Source organism: Amphibalanus amphitrite, unplaced genomic scaffold (genome assembly GCF_019059575.1).
Source record: "Amphibalanus amphitrite isolate SeventyFive unplaced genomic scaffold, NRLGWU_Aamphi_draft 000081F_arrow, whole genome shotgun sequence".
NCBI lineage: Eukaryota > Metazoa > Arthropoda > Thecostraca > Balanomorpha > Balanidae > Amphibalanus > Amphibalanus amphitrite.
Window position 1 is genome coordinate 397,965 of NW_024881577.1, and position 19,975 is coordinate 417,939.

Below are 19,975 nucleotides of genomic sequence, written 5' to 3' on the forward strand. Positions count from 1 at the left end.
GCCAGTAGCCGACATACAAAAAATATGTGATATGAAATGCCGCCTTTCTATTGTTTTTTTTTTCAGCCCTATTGCCACAAGTTGCTGTTATCTATGCACTTACTAAATTGCTCTAAATGCTACCGAGGTTGAATTATTTATTAATTTTTCTGCAAATCTTCAGCTTTTCTGATAAGCATGTGGGGACTGGGGAGCGGAGCCTGGGGGCAGGAGGACCTCTAATTTTGATCATAAGCTATGTGATTTTTCATGGCGAAATAGTCGGTTACCCAGACATCAGAGCGCAGAACTATTATTCACAAGAAGGTTCCATAGAATCGATTATCATTGGAATATGCTGTGACTTCTTCCGTTTATGCGGTGACATCGCCCACGGCCGTCACCCGGTCGTCGCGATCGAAACCGTGGATTTACGGCGTGGGCACTCAGGACCGATCCCAGCTGCGGTCATGGCCGGTCACAGCATTAAAACTTAAACACTGAAGATGAGCCAATTTTTAGCATTTCTTATACCTTGCAGGTGTTTCAGTTACCGTTAGCTCAATTTGAATGAAATCATTTGGTGTCGGACACCTTTTTGGGGGTCGCATCAATGCTGCAAGCGAATTAGGTATATGAAACAGACCTGTGAAACAGACGTTGATTTGGCTGCTCAAACGCAGATATTGAGCATCTGAGAAAGTAACGAACTACAAAACAACTACGGTTGTTGATGTTTGCGATCTAACCCCGGCCGGTGTCCGCTTTCAGTCCCGACATGGAGGAGGAGCAGCAGCCGCCGACGGCCCCGGCCGCGGAGCCGGTGGTCGAGGAGCCGGAACAGCCGGAGCAGCCGGCCCCGGCCAGCCCGCCGCCGCAGCCGGCCGCCCAGCCGGTGGCCTCGCCGCAGCAGCCGCAGCAGGCGCCGCTGCTCGTGCCCAAGGAGGTGAAGATCCTGGAGACGGCCGAGGACATCCAGGAGCGCCGTGAACAGGTGCTCAGCCGCTACGCCCAGTTCAAGCAGGACGCGCACGCCAAGCGCCAGAAGCTCGACGACAGCCGCCGCTTCCAATACTTCAAGCGCGATGCTGACGAGCTGGAGGCCTGGATCCTGGAGAAGCTACAGGCGGCTTCCGATGAGAACTACAAGGACCCGACCAACCTGCAGGTGCGTGGAACTAAGGACTAAGGAGTGAATGGGACGGGATTGCACGAGCCGAGCGGGATGGAATGGGATAGAACGGGACCGGATGGAATGGGACGGGTGTGATTTGAGTGAACGAGTTGAATGAGACGCCGACGGACGTGGGACGAAATGGAATCGGGTGCTTGAGTCGGAGACTTTGCGATAGAAGTTCAAGTATACCATTGATATGTTTTTATCTTCTTCAAGTGTGTGGCCATATTTATAGACCTGTCATGATTGACAGCTTTATCTTGTGTACTCATGATTTGTGCTATCTATGGATGCAGTGCCCAGCCAATCTCTAGCTCACGAGCGTGAGCGATTGCTGGTTTCAATATACCGTTCAATATTCAATATTGATGACTCGGGCGCTTCATCAAACGATAAGTTTCTGTTAAATACATCTAAAACACCACCGCGCCGTCGGCATTGCTTTAACCACAAAAATATCACTGATTATATTTTGCTATTTTCAGGCCAAGATCCAGAAGCACCAGGCGTTCGAGGCGGAGGTGGCGGCGCACACGAACGCCATCGTGACGCTGGACAACACGGGCACCGAGATGATCAACCAGGGCCACTTCGCCTCGGAGATCATCCGCCAGCGGCTCGGTGAGGCGGCGGCGGAGGGAGACAACAGGCCGGGGTGGGGAGGGCACGGGAGGAGACTATTAGCCGGGGTGGAGAGGGGATGGAGTGTAGGCGGATGATTTGGGTGGATAGGGGATGGGGTCTGGTTTTCCGGACTGGAAGCGACCGTGACGCATACGATTAGCGGGGACACGGGTAATTATGGCCGATGATGGAATGCATGAAACTTTCAGTAATAACGCAAGTCCCTTGAGATTATTAAAATCATGCAATTTGTTTCAGAGTGTATAGAAATATGCATTCTTATGTTGTCGGGGAAAAAGATTCGCATTTTTTGGTATACTTGTTCTTCGTTTGCTCAAAACCTTTTGATGATTGTGCGGCACGTTGATCGTTGCTGACTGCGTCTATCGCTGTGCCACTCAGACGAGCTGCACCGCCTGTGGGAGCTGCTGCTGTCGAAGCTGGCCGACAAGGGCATGAAGCTGCAGCAGGCGCTGAAGCTGGTCCAGTTCCTGCGCCAGTACGACGAGGTCATGTTCTGGATCCACGACAAGGTCAGTCAGACGCGCGGCTGAAGCTGTGGGTCAAAGGGTCTCAATTATACATCACGCTGTGTAGCAAGGCATCGCCATTGGAACTTTGAAGTGAATAATGTATGAAAACGCCCATTGAACATTTTTAATGCGAATCACTTGTTGATTGATGCTGCATTGTTATTTGACATTTTTTCCAAGCAATAGCTGGGCAGCAGTGCCTTGCGTTTCACTCCTTGCCATGATTTACCTGTACATAATTATGCGGACCAGTTTCCAAGTGGCAGTGTGCTCTCTGTCGTGGTGTCATGATTGACCACGCCCCTCCCTCCCCCATCCATCCACAGGAGGTGTTCGTGACATCGGACGAGATCGGCACCGACCTGGAGCACGTGGAGGTGCTGCAGCGCAAGTTTGACGAGTTCCAGAAGGACCTCACCTCGCAGGAGTACCGCGTTACCGAGGTCACCCAGGAGGCCGAGAAACTGATCGCCGAGCAGCACCCAGAGGAGGAGACCATCCGATCGCGCAAGGAGGTCGGTTATTATGGCGACCAGGACTTGCTTACACATGAACTTATGCTCCGCTATACACTGTATTCCGAAGCGTAGCATAAAATGTGTAAAGTTCAGCTACATTCTGCGGCGCCTGTTCTATATCTGATTTGATCAATACTGAAGATCTGAAGATCTGAACTAACTGAACTAAGTGACTGAAGATCAATTATATGTGTGATGATCATTATTTTCGATGTGAAGTTTTTATGACCACCGATCCCGCAGTATCGGTTCGGCTGTCTGACGCTCCGTTTCTCCGATCCCTACAGGAAATGATCGAGTCGTGGGCGCGTCTCAAGTCGCTGGCGCTGCAGCGTCAGGAGAAACTGTTCGGAGCCCACGAGATCCAGCGCTTCAACCGTGACGCCAACGAGGCCATCTCGTGGATCAACGAGAAGGACCTGATCCTGAGCTCGGAGGACACGGGCCGAGACCTGGCCAGTGTGCAGACACTGCAGGTACGGGAGATCCTCGCTCTTGGAGATAACGGAATAATCACATCGTTTAGCTAGTCAGTGGAAAACAAGCTACAGGATAACATTCATGTAACCGTAAACGCAGTGTTATCCGAGTTTCGATTTGACTTTCTGCTCGTATAACAGAACTTTGGCCACTGTCTCCAGCTCTCTGCAGCAGTTGTGACCGGTTGACTGACTGCTGTGTCCGTCCTCCCCGCAGCGTAAGCACGAGGGTCTGGAGCGCGACCTGGCGGCGCTGGAGGACAAGGTGATGGTGCTGGGGCAGGAGGCCACTCGGCTCTGCGGCATCCACGACGACCACCAGGATCAGATCAAGGCCAAGAACGCCGAGATCCTCGACAGCTGGAAGGAGCTCACCGCCAAGGCCCAGGTAAGAGGGTGAGAAGGCGAGAAGAGCTTATAGGACGAGAGAAGCTTGCCGACCAGGGCTCAGGTGAGAGGAGTGAGGGGTATTTAGCAGACCGGGTGAATTCGGTCGGCTGAAAATGGTCTGCGCTCCGCGACAATCTCTACGAACGTGACATTCAGTGGTAAGACTGCTGTCATTCCGCCCCGGTATGTATGTGCAGGTCTCGCGGGTTTTAGCGGTAGAACCTAGAACCTAGAAGCACCTAGAAAATTTAGTGTACGTCAGGCTATATCTTCGTCGTCTTAAGCTTTTAAGTGTTGAAGATGCGATCGACTTGTTTGTTGGGTAACAATCCGGCTATGATCGTGGAAAATGGCTTCATCGTAGATCGATTAGTTTATGAGATATAACCGGAAATGTAAAAGTGCGAAACCTACCGCTTAATCTCGTGAGAGCCGTACTTGAACTACTCGTGACGCGTGAAATTCAATAGGACCAAACTTACAAGTAGATAATGAAGTGGATAGCTTTGCTGAGCTCTCGTCATCACCATGCTGTACTGCTGACCTTCACCACGTCCTCTGACACTCACCCCTGCCATCACCCACAGAGGCGCAAGCAGGCGCTGGACGAGTCGTACTTCCTGCACCGTTTCCTGGCCGACTTCCGCGACCTGGTCTCCTGGATCAACGACATGAAGGCGATCGTGTCGGCCGACGAGCTGGCCAAGGACGTGGCCGGTGCCGAGGCGCTGCTCGAGCGCCACCAGGAGCACAAGGTATGGCGGGACGGGTAGACGGCGGCACTCGTGATGACTGGGGTTCTCGATTTTCTTACTTTGGAGGTGGGTAGCACACAATAGGAATCTTTGTGTCTGGGATGGTTTGAGTGACCTGAAATGCTGCTGTAGTCGCGATATTCAGATTGATGCGTAATGTTGGGTTCTGTTTGAATGAGTCAAAATAATTTTGTTGGTGTCTTTCACAGCTGCTTTCATCATCATCATATTCAATACCAGGCCTCAGACAGCATCACGTATGCCTTGCTAACCCTTATGCCTACATCTTTAGGGCGAGATCGACGCTCGCGAGGATAGTTTCCGCAGCACGATCGAGTCTGGCCAGATGCTGCTGGACTCGAACCACGAGTCGGCCGCCGAGATTCAGGAGAAGCTGGAGGTGCTCTCGGAGGAGAAGGTGCAGCTGCTGGAGCTGTGGGAGGAGCGCCGCGTGCTCTACGAACAGTGCATGGACCTGCAGCTCTTCTACCGCGACACCGAGCAGGCCGACACCTGGATGGCCAAACAGGAGGTACGAGACTTGGACTAGAGGACGTGTGAGGTCATCGGTCAGTTTTTATTAATGGAGGCACGAGCAATGGGCAACTGCTCTATAAAAAGACCTCGGTGCTGTCAGCTACTGTATACTTGCTTACCAAATGGGGAGACAGCTCTCGTCTAACCCGTACTTTATATCACTAACCGGGGACGATGTTTTCGATTCCCAGGCTTTCCTGTCGAACGACGACCTGGGCGACTCCCTGGACTCTGTGGAGGCCCTGATCAAGAAGCACGAGGACTTTGAGAAGTCGCTGGCCGCTCAGGAGGAGAAGATCAAGGCGCTGAACGAGTTCGCCACCAAGCTGATCGAGGGACAGCACTACGCTGCCGAGGATGTCACCCAGAGGCGTGATGCTGTACGTAACGCACTCTTTGACTAACTTCTTATAGATTTGAGCGTGAATCTTATAGATTTGAGCGGGCCGGTTGTAATAGTCATCCCAAGACGCTGGGAAGTTTCATCACGACGTTTTCTCGTTTTCCAGCGTTGCTGATATTGATTGATTTTCACCTGTTAAGACTTTTCATTGTTTTTTTTTCTCCATCAGATTGTCATCGAGTGGTTTGACACTAATTTTGCCTCTTGCTGCCCTCCTGACAGCGCGAATCTGACGCTGACAACTAATTCCCCCGGCAGCTGCTGGAGCGTCGCAGCCAGCTAATGGCGAAGTCCGCCGAGCGTCGTGCCCGCCTCGAGGCCTCCTACCGCCTGCAGGCCTTCGAGCGCGACTGTGACGAGACCAAGGGATGGATCAACGAGAAACTCAAGTTCGCCAACGACGAGTCCTACCTGGTGAGGGCTCAAGGGTAGCGGGATTGGTCATGTCGAGACAGCTGATAGTTTTATTAAATTATTTATGCGTTCATGGAACTTTGCTCTTTTAGTTGCTGTGTGAGGTATGCCTTTCGCTGACTGTTCACGTACCCTCGTCACAGGACCCGACCAACCTGAACGGCAAGGTGCAGAAGCACCAGAACTTCGAGCAGGAGATCAAGGCCAACACGTCGCGTATCGAGGAGCTGACCAGCGCCGGAGAGAAGCTCATCGACGACAAACACTACGCGGCCGGTCAGTGGCTCGTCTGAGCGCTGGCAGTCGGTCGAATGGACGTCGGCTTAGCGAAGCATTCAAATGCTGTTTGGGGGAATGGCAAGAACACTAATTTACAGTATTTGTTAATTTACAGCATAACTATATTTGATTTGTGGCGAATATCGGTTACATTTCGTCTACCGTTGACTGACATGCCGTTCCGCGCCGCCCTCAGACCGTATCGCCGAGCGTCTGACTGAGATCCAGCAGCTGTGGAGCTCCCTGGAGGAGGCCGCCCGCGGCAAGGGCGCCAAGCTGGCCGAGGCCAGTGAGCAGCAGCAGTTCAACCGCAGTCTCGAGGACATGGACCTGTGGATGTCCGAGCTGGAGGGACAGCTGATGAGCGAGGACTACGGCAAGGACCTGACGTCGGTGCTGAACCTGCAGAAGAAGCACGCCCTGCTCGAGAACGACGTGAACGCGCACGCCGACCGCGTGGAGGTGGCGCGCAAACAGGCCCAGCAGTTCGCCGAGGCCAACCACTTTGACGCGCCCAATATCCAGGCCAAGACGGAGACGCTGGTGCAGAGGTGGGTCCGAGGCGACACCTGCCGCCGCTAACCTGACTAGGTGGGACGGTGAATGAGAACTGATAGGTATTCGAGAAAACACCAAGGCACACATGTTTTAATTGTCTCAGCCGTGCTAAATCGCACAACGACTATCTCTCAGGGTGTATGGCCGGCCCGCTTGACACTGTCTAACGACTCACGTTTCGCGTGTGCAGGTACCAGCAGCTGCAGCAGCCGACCCAGCTGCGCAAGCACCGTCTGATGGAGAGTCTGCGCGTGCAGCAGCTGTTCCGTGATATGGAGGACGAGGCGGCCTGGATCCGCGAGAAGGAGCCCGTGGCGGCCAGCACCAACAGAGGTACGGACAACCGCGGACGGCTCCGGGTCTGCTGCGGCGGCACGGGCGATAATGGGGTGGAAATGCGGCCACTGAAATCAGTCAGTTGTTGTTTGAAAAATGGAAAAACCATCCCCTTCCTAACGACCGTCCTGTTTCAGTAACCCGCTGTTCCCCTCAGGCCGTGACCTGATCGGCGTGCAGAACCTGACCAAGAAGCACCAGGCGGTGGTGGCCGAGATCAACAACCACGAGCCGCGCATCGCCGCCGTGCTGCGCGACGCCGATGACCTGGTGGCCGAGGGCCACTTTGCCAGCGACGAGGTGCGCACGCGGGCCGCCCAGCTGACAGACCAGTGGGAGCAGCTGAAGGAGAAGGCCGCCCAGCGCCGCCAGGACCTGGACGCCTCGCTGGCCGCACACCAGGTGAGGAGTACGGGAAGGGGGGGGGGGGGGCTGAGGAGGTGTGGGATGGTGTGGGGGATGTGACCAGCTTAATTGAACATCGTTATCAATGAGAGTTACGTCGGTGTATGCTTGTGTCTCTTTAGCCCCCTCTTTTTTATAAGGAGCTGATTACCAGCGACGTTTACTCTTGGCACACTTTTATTGCGGCCATTTTTATTGTTTCTGCGTTTTGTGATCAGGCTTATTTTATGAGTGTTTCGTTCAGACTGGCTGCATTGAGCATAGATCATCGATTTGCCCTGGACCCATTTTGTGACACTCTTTGCGCGCTCCCGCAGTACCTGGCCGACGCCAACGAGGCCGAGGCCTGGATGAAGGAGAAGGAGCCGATCGCTGGCGGCCAGGACTACGGCAAGGACGAGGACTCGTCCGAGGCGCTGCTGAAGAAGCACGAGGCCATGATCACCGACCTGGAGGCGTTCCAGGCGACCGTCGAGTCGCTCCGCCAGCAGGCCAACCAGTGCAGCGTGAGTGGAGCCGGCTCGGGAGGACTGGGGCAGCGTGCCAGTCGTTATCTTTCATTAGAGCGCCAGCACAGCTGAGTGAAGTCCATATGTAGAAGCAAAAATCGAAATGCGTCAGACATATGCTAAGGTGCCATGTAAGTTCGATGTGCCATCATATTTGTCGTGCAGCACTGTTTCTTCGTCCTTTGAGGTCAGCTATCAGGTCCCTATCTAACTTTCTCCCGTCGGTGTTTTCAGCAACACGAGACGCCAGTGGCTGACATCACGGGCAAAGAGTTTGTGCAGGCGCTGTACGACTACACCGAGAAGTCGCCCCGCGAGGTCTCCATGCGTAAAAACGACGTGCTCACCCTGCTGAACTCCAACAACAAGGTGGGAACTGGCTGCGTTTGTGACACTTTTTAATTCAAACGATTCTAAAGAATGAGTTACAGACAGTTGATAGATCATCCTTGAGCCAGTGACCGCGTCCCCCATGGTTATATGTTTTCACCTGTTATTCCTATCGATGACTAACGATGCCCCTTTTCCCACACTCAGGACTGGTGGAAGGTCGAGGTAAACGATCGCCAGGGCTTCGTGCCGGCTGCCTACGTCAAGAAGATCGACTCGGCTCTGACAGCCTCGCAGCAGAACCTGGCAGACGCCAGCTCCATCGCCAACCGGCAGAACCAGATCGAGGTACGACACGTCTCTTGTACACGGCCAACCGCCAGATATTGCGTAGTTGACAACACTGCTATGCGGGAGCGTCCTAGGACTGTTTGTGATCGTATCTTTTGAAAGTCCAACTAGACGAGCCTGTGAAGCGAAGCATGACTGTCAACAGTCCACTGTCCAGTGAAGGCATATCAATATCGTATGTGCACTTCAGTCAGAGCTACATATTGTACTTAATGCAGCTTCACCACCTGCTGTTTTCCTTGAACAGTTATTGAACTATACTCCCTCCCCATTACAGAACCAGTACCAGAACCTGCTGGCGCTGGCCAACGAGCGCAAGAACAAGCTGAAGGAGACGGTGAAGGCCTACGTGCTGGTCCGCGAGGCGGCCGAGCTGTCTCAATGGATCCGCGATAAGGTAAGACGTCTCTCGGCTCGGGGTATGGATCAAAATTGGGTGAAAAGGCACTTCGGTGTCAATTAACCATACTGTAGCTGTTAAGCGCTTGTGAGACAATGCCCTCAGGCACCAAGTGCGCTTTTCGCATTTTACCGGAACGTCGGTGCCATTTGAGCTACTCGCCGCCGTACCTGACCGCCGTCCCGTTCTGTCGTCCCCCAGGAGCAGCACGCGGACGTCGAGGACGTGGGCGACGACCTGGAGCAGGTGGAGGTGCTGCAGAAGAAGTTTGACGACTTCCAGGCCGACCTGAAGGCCAACGAGGTCCGGCTGGCCGAGATGAACGAGATTGCCGTGCAGCTGATGACGCTGGGCCAGACCGAGGCCGCGCTGCGCATCCAGACCCAGATCCAGGTACGGACTGGCGGCCGGCCGGGGAAAGCACGAGGGGGAGGTGATGGCCAACGGTACTGAGTACTGGCCCATTCGGCCATCATGAGTAACTCCTTGCTTTGCTGTATTATGCTGGTGGAGGCTCAAGCATATGTCAGTGTAGAGTGATCTTTCTAGACTTGTTTACCGCAAAACAAAGCGTCTTTTATTCGAACATCGGCCTGCTGCTGAGTTATGATCCGTCTTTGCTGCGTGTGTGACTGTTTCCACGTCTGATGTTTGTAGGACCTGAACCAGAAGTGGACCAAGCTGCAGGAGGTGACCCAGGAGCGGGCCAACCAGCTGGGCTCGGCGCACGAGGTGCAGCGCTTCCACCGCGACGTGGACGAGACGGTCGACTGGATCCAGGAGAAGGACGAGGCGCTCAACAACGACGACTGCGGTACGGCGCGAGACAGCGTGCAGAATGCAGATCCGTATTGGATGTAGCTCTTATATTGAACTCTGGAATATCTGAAGTGAATGAATGTTGAAGTCTTATTCCACGTGTGTCATGTCGTGTCATCTTTACCCTGTGAACATATGACATCTCCCTTCCTGTCTGCTTAGTTGGTACTCTCTCTGAGACCTCCCATCTGACTTGTCTTTTTCTCCCCACAGGCAAGGACCTGCGCTCTGTGCAGACCCTGCAGCGCAAGCACGAGGGTCTGGAGCGCGACCTGGCCGCACTGGGCGACAAGATCCGCCAGCTGGACGACGCTGCCAACCGTCTGATCCAGACGCACCCGGACCAGAGCGACGCCATCTACCAGAAGCAGCGCGAGATCAACGAGCAGTGGACCCAGCTCACCGGCAAGGCCAACACGCGCAAGGAGAAGCTGCTGGACAGCTACGACCTGCACCGGTTCCTGTCCGACTACCGCGACCTCATGTCGTGGGTGAACACCAGCCGCGGCTTGGTGGCCTCTGACGAGCTGGCCCAGGACGTCACCGGCGCAGAGGCGCTCCTTGAGAGGCACCAGGTGAGCACCGGCGGCTCCGATTTATAGCGTGGGGATGCTGAGCTTTTTGTAAACGGCTGTGGTTTGTGGAGTTGGATGCCCGGATGCTACGTCGCTCTGGACTCGGTCTTCCTCTTATTTATCACATACAAGCCCTTCACGTCCGTCCTGTCACCCCGACAGTGCGTGTGTATCTCTGTAACCATGTTAAGCGTCATCCGGCCCGTTTGTACCAGTACGGACGACTGTAAAGCAGCGCCGGCTCAGCCCGTCGGCGTGTTTTCCACCGGGTGACGTGCGCTGTCGTGCGCGGTACCTCCGCGGCCGGCGAGTTTCCGCTCCGTCTGCGCCGCTTCGGTCGTGACCGAGCGGCGACGGCCGAAATTAGCTCCGACTTGGAGCGCGCCATTTTCCCAGCGGCGAATCTCCATTGCAAATGGGACGGCGCGGGTAAACATGCCCCCGTGCTGTTTGTCTCAATCTCGCTGGTGCGACCCGACCTGCCAGCGCCCGGCGGGGCTGGGGAAGGGGAGGGGTTGTTGAGCGGGATGGCGTGAAGGTGGTGAAATCTTAACGGGTCTTTAAATAGGGTGAGCGGCAGGAATTGTTGGATATAACGCACGCTGCTGCTTAGAAAAACTCATGTGCCCATGATAAATATCCTGTCGAATGTTGGATGATCGTAGATTGCAGCTGCCGTTGACTATGAACATCATAGCTTTTATAAATGAATTATATCTCCTGTGTTCATCATGCCTTCATTCTTCGGTATCTGAAATCGACAGCTTATCGGGTATTACTGGATCGTCACAGAGTCTTACCTCCATTGATTCGTCGCTGACATTGGCCTCCATCACCCCTCTGTCGCCCACAGGAGCACCGTACGGAGATCGACGCTCGCGCCGGCACCTTCCAGGCGCTGGAGCTGTTCGGTCAGCAGCTGCTGCAGTCGGGACACTACGCCAGTCCCGAGATCCAGCAGCGGCTCGAGGAGATGAACCAGGCCAGGCAGGAGCTCGAAAAGTGAGTGCCGCCGGTGAACTGCGCAAACCTAGCCACCTACCGAATGTTGAGTGGATCACATGATAACAAAACACTTTCATTCAGACGCGTGCATTTTTATCTTAATTGGGGTTTGTCTGCTCATAGACCTCTGTATACAGAGGTCTGTGGTCTGCTGTTTGCTACCAGTGTTAATGTAACTGAAATTAACTTGTGGTCGTTGTCGCCAGGGCTTGGATCGAGCGCCGTATGCGTCTGGACCAGTGTCTGGAGCTGCAGCTCTTCTACCGCGACTGCGAGCTGGCCGAGAACTGGATGCAGGCCCGCGAGGACTTCCTCGCCTCGGACGAGGTGGACGCCGCCAAGGGCGACAACGTCGAGGCGCTCATCAAGAAGCACGAGGACTTCGACAAGGCCATCTCGGCGCAGCAGGAGAAGATCTCTGCGCTGACGACGTTTGCCGACCAGCTGATCGGTGCCGAACACTACGCCGCCGACGACATCGACGGCAAGCGCCAGGAGGTGCTGGAGCGCTGGCGCAACCTCAAGGAGGCGCTCATCGAGAAGCGCAGCAAGCTGGGCGAGTCCCAGACGCTGCAGCAGTTCTCGCGCGACGCCGACGAGATGGAGATGTGGATCACCGAGAAACTGCAGTCGGCCTCCGAGGAGTCGTACAAGGACCCGTCCAACATCCAGTCCAAACACCAGAAACACCAGGCGTTCGAGGCCGAGCTGGCTGCCAACGCCGATCGCATCGGCAACGTGCTCAGCGTGGGCCAGAACCTGATCGACAAGCAGCAGTGCGCCAACGGCGAGGAGGCCGTCCAGCAGCGGCTGGCCTCCATCGCCGAGCAGTGGGAGTTCCTCACGCAAAAGTCCTCGGAGAAGAGCATGAAGCTCAAGGAGGCCAACAAGCAGAGGACCTACGTGGCCGCCGTCAAGGATCTGGACTTCTGGCTCGGAGAGGTGAGTGGGGACGTCTGCGGCTCGTGAGGGATTTCCCGGACACTGTCCGGTAACTTCTTATCACCTGCCACAAGTGGTGAGTTTACCACTTTGAAAATGCTCGTTAAATGGAAGCCGTGACGTTATCTCGATTATGCAGATTAGGCGTGACAGACGAAGCTCTGCGATGCGAGTTTTATTCTGAGTTGCTCATTGACGCGGGTCCCGTTAATGAGTCGGGTGACCTTCTGAAGTCTGATGTGAGGGGTCACCACCTGGTATAACATCGGCTTCCGTGTCCCTTTAGGTGGAGTCGCTGATGACAGCGGAGGACGCTGGCAAGGACCTGGCCTCCGTGCAGGACCTGATGAAGAAACACGACCTCGTCGAGAACGACATCGCCGCCCACGAGGACCGCGTCAACGACATGAACCAGCAGGTCAGTGATTGCGGGGGTAGTCATGGTCTGCTCATACCCAAGGGATCTGCAAGAGAACATACAGTTTGATTTCTATTGTTTGATATTGCCCGAACTATGTACTTTATGTACCTAATACAATTTGTTGTGAAAGGTACAATACAATTTGTTGTTCATTGATTCATTAATTCAGTCATTCATTCCTTCATTCATTCATGCACCCATTTATGATATTGTTATGGCTGCAAACCTCCTGACAGCGTGTGACAGGTATCAGGACCGTCATTGTGACAGCTACCGCTCTCTGCTCCCTGACAGGCTGACAGTCTGGTGGAGAGCGGCCAGTTCGACACCGCCGACATTCAGGAGAAGCGCCGCTCGGTTAACGAGCGCTTCACGCGCGTGCAGAACCTGGCGCAGCACCGTCGCGCCCGACTCGCCGAGGCGCTCACGCTGCACCAGTTCTTCCGCGACATTGCCGATGAGGAGAGCTGGATCAAGTGAGGAGGGGCGAAGGGCGGGACGTGAGGGATGAGAAAAGCGAGGGCGAGACTGTTTTTCGTTTTTGGCAGGACGACCAATCTGTTTTTTTTTCTGTCGACGAAGTTGTTCGCAGTGCTGTTGCTGACTGTTGAATTTCTGTACGACTGCCAGGATGTAATTTCGTTTTCCCTGGATTTATGAGTAAGGCGGTGCTTTAAATCACACACGATCGCCGTGATAAAATATTGTCACTGCTGTTTCTTGATATGACTGCACGTCGCGCGAATTTTGGGCAGCCTGTATGGTTGCGATATTTTACCGTCGTCCGTTTTCCCCGCAGGGAGAAGAAGCTTCTGGTGGCCTCTGACGACCATGGTCGCGATCTGACTGGTGTGCAGAACCTGAAGAAGAAGCAGAAGCGCATGGAGACTGAGGTGGCGTCTCACGAGCCGGCGCTGCAGCGCGTCCAGGAGTCGGGCCAGAAGCTGATGGAGGTCAGCACGGCCTCTGAGATCCCGCAGATCGAGAACCGGATCCGCCAGCTGGACCAGGCGTGGTCGGAGCTGCGCCACACGTCGGCGGCGCGCTCGCAGAAGCTGGACCAGAGCCTGGTGTACCAGACGTTCCTGGCCAAGCTGGAGGAGGAGGAGGCGTGGATCAGCGAGAAGCAGCAGCTGCTGGCCGTGGACGACTACGGCGACAACATGGCCGCCGTGCAGGGCCTGCTCAAGAAGCACGACACGTTCGAGACGGACCTGTCGGTGCACACGGACCGGCTCAAAGACGTGCTGCAGCAGGGCGAGCAGCTGATCGCCGAGGGCAACCACCACGCCGACCAGATCCGAGCCAGGTGAGACGACAGGCTGGGGACGGAGACTGGGCTGGCGTGGGATAGAGTTGGTGCACGTCACTCGGCTTTGATCGCTGGACTGCATGGATGGGCGGGGCGGGGAGGCGAGCTAGCACGAAGGTACAGGCGGGGCGGGGAGGCGAGCTAGCACGAAGGTACAGCAGATAGAAGGCGTAACTTCAGTAGATCGAAATTTTATTTGCAATTATGATGCGTAATGTGGCAGCTGTGATTTCAGTTAGCCAAGCCTTTCGTCTCATTCAACTCAGGTGTGTCGTAAGTCTTAGTGCTTTCAACGTTTGTGTATTGACCTCAAACATGTTACGCCGTTGAATTAATATTTATGAGGTTTTAGTCGTGCATGCAGTGAGCCAAGATTCAGAAAGGTTAACAGCGAGTTACACTCGATTGTGGTAGTTTGTCTTCGGTCGTGGATCTTGTGTAAAACTTCCCAACCCTACCGACATTGGTGCTCGCCGGTAAAATGCCGCTTCTGGGAGTCTCCCCAAGTGCACTTCAGAGCGGGTCCGTACACAAAACTTGCCCCGTAGTTCACAGGCGCGGAATTGCAGAACGACAATGTAGGGCTGTTGACAAAGGTCTTTGTGCCGTGTATGCTTGTCTGCGTGATTGGGCCGGACTGAAGTGTGCGAGTTGGTCGCCGTAGTTGGATTTATTCCGGCTCCGGAACCGCCTTCCTATGGGGGTGACTGGCGGCGAAAACCCGCCACCAGGCACTCGACAATCCTCTTACGTGAGAGTTAGCGGATCGCCAAATGTCAACAGGCCCATTTGAGATCATTGGCCGACTTCCCTCTCTAAGCCGCGGGTGCTCCCTGCCCAAGTTTGGTACTCGCTGGTAGCATAAGCTAATCTTTTGTTAATATGCGCTGCCATTCACCTCGAGACCAGTAATTGGACAAGAAATTTAAACATGGGCGCTTTATTTTATCATGGTTTAATTTTTATATGACCTCTAGGATTATTTATGCGGCAAATTAATGATAGCAGGATTTTGGTGTGCTGAATATATCCGGACCTATCTCCGGACTCCGGCACATGATTGAATTTCACGTGACGTCTTACTCTGTCCCCACCCACGTGTATCACCCCTCGTCTCCCGTCTCCCCGGTGTCTCCCAGGTCGGAGCAGCTGCAGTCGAAGCTGGACAACCTGTCGCAGCTGGCCCGGCGCCGCAAGGAGAAGCTGCAGGACAACTCGGCCTACCTGCAGTTCATGTGGAAGGCCGACGTGGTCGAGAGCTGGATCGCCGACAAGGAGGCGCATGTCAAGTCGGAGGACTTTGGCCGCGACCTGAGCACCGTGCAGACCCTGCTCACCAAACAGGAGACATTCGACGCCGGTGAGCGTGGGTGGGCGGGATGGGAAGATGGTGGGAGGGAGCAAGGGAGAAGAGAGGAAGGATGAAGAGGAGATAGGTTAGAGAGGAGGGAGGGAGGGAGGGAGGATAGTCACATTTGGGGCGGTCAGGTAGCGAGAGATGGGAAGAAAGATAATTTGGGAGGAAGGCGCTCAGACTTGGGAAATGGAAAGGGAGATGAGTGTAGAGTGTAACCCACGACCGCTACGGGTCACGGGGGAGACGCACACCGCTCGCCATTTGAGACGGACCCGATGGCAGTTAGTTTCGGAGACCAATGTCGGCCAAGCGTGCCACAGACATATGTGAAAGATATACGCCGGATGTCAGGGGTTCCATCTTCATCTTGTGTTATTGCTATTGAAGGCGGAGTTATGGCGGTGCGGGGCGATTGAATGACATCCCGGACGGACAGACGCTTTTCTGACCCAGGAAGTGAACCTTCCCATGCTGCAAATTCCGTCTCGAATCCGCGGCAACTGTGCGGTTCAACCGCTACTGTCTTTTCAGGCAGACAGACAGAAACGAAACTTGTTCCATTTGCCGGCTGGTTTCTGATGGGCCTCGCTTTGCAATACTCCGAAGATTGAATTTGCGGCAAAGTTGTAGTGCAATTGAGTTTGTTTTACTGTAGTTACGTTTGCAACATTGATGGTACAACTTCAGCTGTGCTGCTGTGGGCCGACCTTTTTACGAATCAATGCCACGCCCGCCCCATTTGTCTCCTTGCTGGTTTTTATCGCCGTTGTTTGCATTATTCCGCGCGGCGCCGCTGTCCCATCGGTCTCACCCCCCCCCCTCCCCTCCGCCGGCCAGGTCTGCACGCCTTCGAGCTGGAGGGCATCCAGAACTTCACCTCTCTGAAGGACCGTCTGGTGTCGGCCGGCCACGAGCAGACGCCGGCCATCCAGCGCCGCCACGCGGACGTCATGGCCCGCTGGCAGCAGCTGCTGGCCCACTCACAGGAGCGCAAACAGCGCCTGCTCGGCATGCAGGACCAGTTCCGACAGATCGAGGAGCTCTACCTGCTCTTCGCCAAGAAGGCGTCCGCGTTCAACTCGTGGTTCGAGAACGCCGAGGAGGACCTTACCGATCCGGTGAGTCTCATCGTTGTGCTCGCCCTGTCGTGCCTACTGCCTATCATAGTCATGACTTCCCAGTGGGTGACTCGCCACGACTCTTGACGCTCGATTTACCGCTATCCAGCGACTCGACTTCCTCATCCAGTGGAGAGTCATGTGGGTCCATCCTCTCTTGCAAACGAGCCCCAAAGGAGCCCCGTCTGCGCTTTGTTCCGCGCGGGTGACGCGTCGAGGACCCCATTGGCGTTTGTTGATAGAGACGTTGCGGAGTTATTGCGCTATGGCCGACAGTGGTCCATCGTCGTCTTGTGACGACGTAGTCTTGTATACGAGGGGGTTACTCGAGTCGAAATGGGCCGCAATGATACATTTGCGATGACGCGGAACCTTTCACTTCACTCAGACCGAAAATAGTCCTGTCGGTTATCTCTTTTGACTGCGGTAGTGTGGTGAAAGATTTTTCTGAATGCATTCGGGGCAAACTCTTAGGAGCTATGTAGCCGGAATTAATGTATGCAAAGCAGCAAAGCGGAACCTTGTTGATTTACGTGTAGCCCGTCCTTTGTTTCTGTTCGTTGAGCGGTAAGCTAGATACTTGGGTTGGATGGGGTCTCATGGAGGGCCGTTGACCTAGTTTGCTGCAATATTGGACATTCGCGAGGCGAGTTTCCTAGCCGTTTAGCCGACAGCGGCCATCCGAAGTTTGTCTTTGTGACCTGACCCGTCGTTCGCGACCTGCCCTTGAATTAGTCCGCCGCACCGTGACCTGCCGTGACCCGCCCTGACCTGACCTGACCCGACCCGCCCCGCCCCGCCGTCAGGTCCGCTGCAACTCGACCGAGGAGATCCGCGCGCTGCGCCAGGCGCACTCGCAGTTCCAGGACTCGCTGGTCTCGGCGCAGGCCGACTTTGACGGACTGGCTGCGCTCGACCAGCGCATCAAGTCCTACAACGTGGGCCCCAACCCGTACACCTGGTTCACCATGGAGGCGCTCGAGGACACCTGGAAGAACCTGCAGAAGATCATCCAGGTAGGTCGCGCCGGACGGGTGCCGTCTCAGGATCATTTTGCCTTGGAGGGCAGATATTGATCAAATAAACTCGCCACATGATGAGGAAGTGTAATCGGGAGGGGGAGCTTTTCAGATGGTATATCAACTTACAGTGCCGATGAGATGACATAAAATGCGCTGCGGGTCATCATCGTAGTAGATTAGATCATATCATAAACTCAGCGGTCGGGGATTGAGTCGCCGTTTACGGCTTATGGAAATGTCAAGTTGTAACAAGTTGAGATTCGGCGAATGTGGTGTTCAGTGCGACCCCGATTCACCGCTCAAGTTCTCCGGGAAGCTCTCCGGCGCTAACTCGCGTAAACATCCCGAAGTTCTCGGCGCCGAATGTGTCAGTCTCCGGGCTGGAGCGGCGGTCTGTCGGACGCACCTGCTCTCCCATTCTCGGCGCTGACACATCTCCCGACGCCGATATCGGCCGTGAAATCCGCCTCGCTCCGTCGGCCTGGTAGCGCGCCCGCTCTCTCAATTCGACAGTCGAGAACTCGACCAGCGGACGGGTGTCGGCGCGGAGGAGAGGAGCGCTCCGAAGGGGCTCTCCCGCCGCGGGATTGAGTGGACAGCGGTGACGCGGGCGACCGCTCGGCGAATGCTGCCGCTGCCTCTGAGAAATCCATTTCGGGCAATCTCTGTTGCCACCCGCACTGGGGGTAGACGCTGTTTGGCGGTGGGATTACCCTCGCCTGTACTGCTTCTGTCAAAGCACACTGCCGATTGCTATCAGCAAGAGGCAATTACATTCTGCCTTTGAAGCTGATTCATTATCAATGTTGATGGCAAAATCAATTAGCATAAATTCTGTTCTAAGTACCGCCCAGTCGTCACTGGAACGTTGCCCCTTACCTCGGGTACCGTCCCCGCTCTACTCGTCATCAGCTGCTCACGTCGTCCGTGGCAGACGCGCGCGTCACCAGCACCTTTATCGGCTCGCGGTGCGTCTGCCCCTACATGTTTATGTTCATCGTCGCGCGGGTGGTGACCGAGCGGCGCCTGCCGCCGGCGGAGGAGACATTGGGCGGCGCGGGGCCGACAGTTGCAGCGCAGAATCGATCTGAGCCGGGCCCGGGCGGACGCCACCGCTGCCGGCCGCCGGGTGCCGCCGGCCCGACGCTGCAGGACTGGGGAGAGCGGAGAGAAGGAGAGAGGCGGAGACGGAGACGGAGACGGAGACGGAGGCCATTCCCCTGGAGATGGATACAGAGACGGAGATACAAAGACGTGACAACTGAGCCGAAGTTCTATGCTGAGGAGATATGCTGTAGTTGTTGCTGCGGCCAAGTCTCCTACCAACTTTGGTCTCGTCGCAATGCTTGTCGGCTCTAAACTCCTCTAAAGCCCGGTTATTTTCTTTTGAAGTTGTCCCAACTTCAGGCCGGTCCACTTTTCTGCGCCGGTTCCTCCGCGGGTGTCCCTGCGCCGCGGCTATATGGGAGCACGGTCGGACAGCCCCGGCTGTATAGGAGCGCGGTCGGACAGCCCCGGCTTCCAGCTCGGCGGCAGCCTGTCTGAAGTTGAGCTGTTCCGATGTGTAAGGAGGGAGAGAGGCGGTCTCGGGCTGCGAGTCTCGGTCCGCCCGGTATTACTGTCTGCCGGGCACTCGGTCGCTGCCGCCGTACCTGGGGCGGCGGAGGCGGCCGCAGTGACTGCCTCCGGCTGTTTGTCCCCGGCTGTGATTGCTGACCGGACCGGGCGCCGGCGGCGACGGCTCCAAATGGCGTGTCGAGCGGTGGTCGCCCATCATTGGAGCCGCGGGCTTATGTGAGACCTGACGACCGACACCTGCCCGACGGGACGGAGTCGGGCTCAGCTCGCCGCGAATCAGGCGGTTATGCTATGGAAAGGGCTGGGAGGAAAAGGCGCTGTGGTGGAATAGGGTACCGGCTAGTGGAGAGGAGACCGAATAAGAAATGGCCAATGCTGTCCTGGCTGGAAGATCGGGTTTCGATTTACATAAATACGCTTCAAGAGCAGGAGCTCCGTCATTTGTCCAGCTGCCTCCCAAGTTCTAGCAATACATATGTGACTGGCTTTGCGCAGTGGTATGCAGGACTGGACAAAAATTAACTCTTTTGATTGCTTTGTTGCTATTTTTGCCCGATGCTATTGTCGCACTTCCATTGACGAACAGCTATATCCACGTTTGTCGGGGTAGGGCGACTGATGATATTTGTCTTAGAACTTTGTTAATCTCGCAGCATAACACGCGCCGTTTTGAAGAACTTTGTCCCACACTGGGATTAAACGAGTTTCTGAGTTTCGCAAGACTTATGCCACATTCAGAAAGTTGCACATATTGAATCGTGCTTTTCCTCTAATAATGCAACTACAGCAGCACTGGTAATATAAACAACGGTGTTTGATTTTTCTGGAGCTTTGAAGCTTTCAGATTAA

At 55.1% G+C, this 19,975-nt stretch overlaps 1 protein-coding gene across 3 annotated transcripts in view; it reads left to right on the forward strand.

The window, feature by feature from the left end:
* LOC122379611 (spectrin alpha chain-like) overlaps positions 1-19,975 on the forward strand; it is a 68,059-nt gene that overhangs the window by 15,506 nt on the left and 32,578 nt on the right. For all 3 annotated transcript variants that reach the window (XM_043361946.1, XM_043361945.1, XM_043361944.1), the window contains exons 2-30: positions 751-1,147; positions 1,642-1,777; positions 2,183-2,313; positions 2,640-2,828; positions 3,119-3,307; positions 3,528-3,698; positions 4,288-4,455; positions 4,748-4,987; positions 5,184-5,372; positions 5,654-5,809; positions 5,953-6,085; positions 6,285-6,639; positions 6,837-6,979; positions 7,140-7,384; positions 7,705-7,893; positions 8,131-8,265; positions 8,434-8,574; positions 8,855-8,974; positions 9,179-9,370; positions 9,635-9,791; positions 10,010-10,371; positions 11,225-11,373; positions 11,583-12,318; positions 12,605-12,736; positions 13,034-13,215; positions 13,539-14,048; positions 15,191-15,411; positions 16,246-16,526; positions 17,333-17,542. In XM_043361946.1, the coding sequence (XP_043217881.1) occupies positions 758-1,147; positions 1,642-1,777; positions 2,183-2,313; positions 2,640-2,828; positions 3,119-3,307; positions 3,528-3,698; positions 4,288-4,455; positions 4,748-4,987; positions 5,184-5,372; positions 5,654-5,809; positions 5,953-6,085; positions 6,285-6,639; positions 6,837-6,979; positions 7,140-7,384; positions 7,705-7,893; positions 8,131-8,265; positions 8,434-8,574; positions 8,855-8,974; positions 9,179-9,370; positions 9,635-9,791; positions 10,010-10,371; positions 11,225-11,373; positions 11,583-12,318; positions 12,605-12,736; positions 13,034-13,215; positions 13,539-14,048; positions 15,191-15,411; positions 16,246-16,526; positions 17,333-17,542 (6,552 nt within the window). In that variant the 5' untranslated portion in view covers positions 751-757. The remainder of the gene's footprint in view (positions 1-750; positions 1,148-1,641; positions 1,778-2,182; positions 2,314-2,639; positions 2,829-3,118; positions 3,308-3,527; positions 3,699-4,287; positions 4,456-4,747; positions 4,988-5,183; positions 5,373-5,653; positions 5,810-5,952; positions 6,086-6,284; positions 6,640-6,836; positions 6,980-7,139; positions 7,385-7,704; positions 7,894-8,130; positions 8,266-8,433; positions 8,575-8,854; positions 8,975-9,178; positions 9,371-9,634; positions 9,792-10,009; positions 10,372-11,224; positions 11,374-11,582; positions 12,319-12,604; positions 12,737-13,033; positions 13,216-13,538; positions 14,049-15,190; positions 15,412-16,245; positions 16,527-17,332; positions 17,543-19,975) is intronic.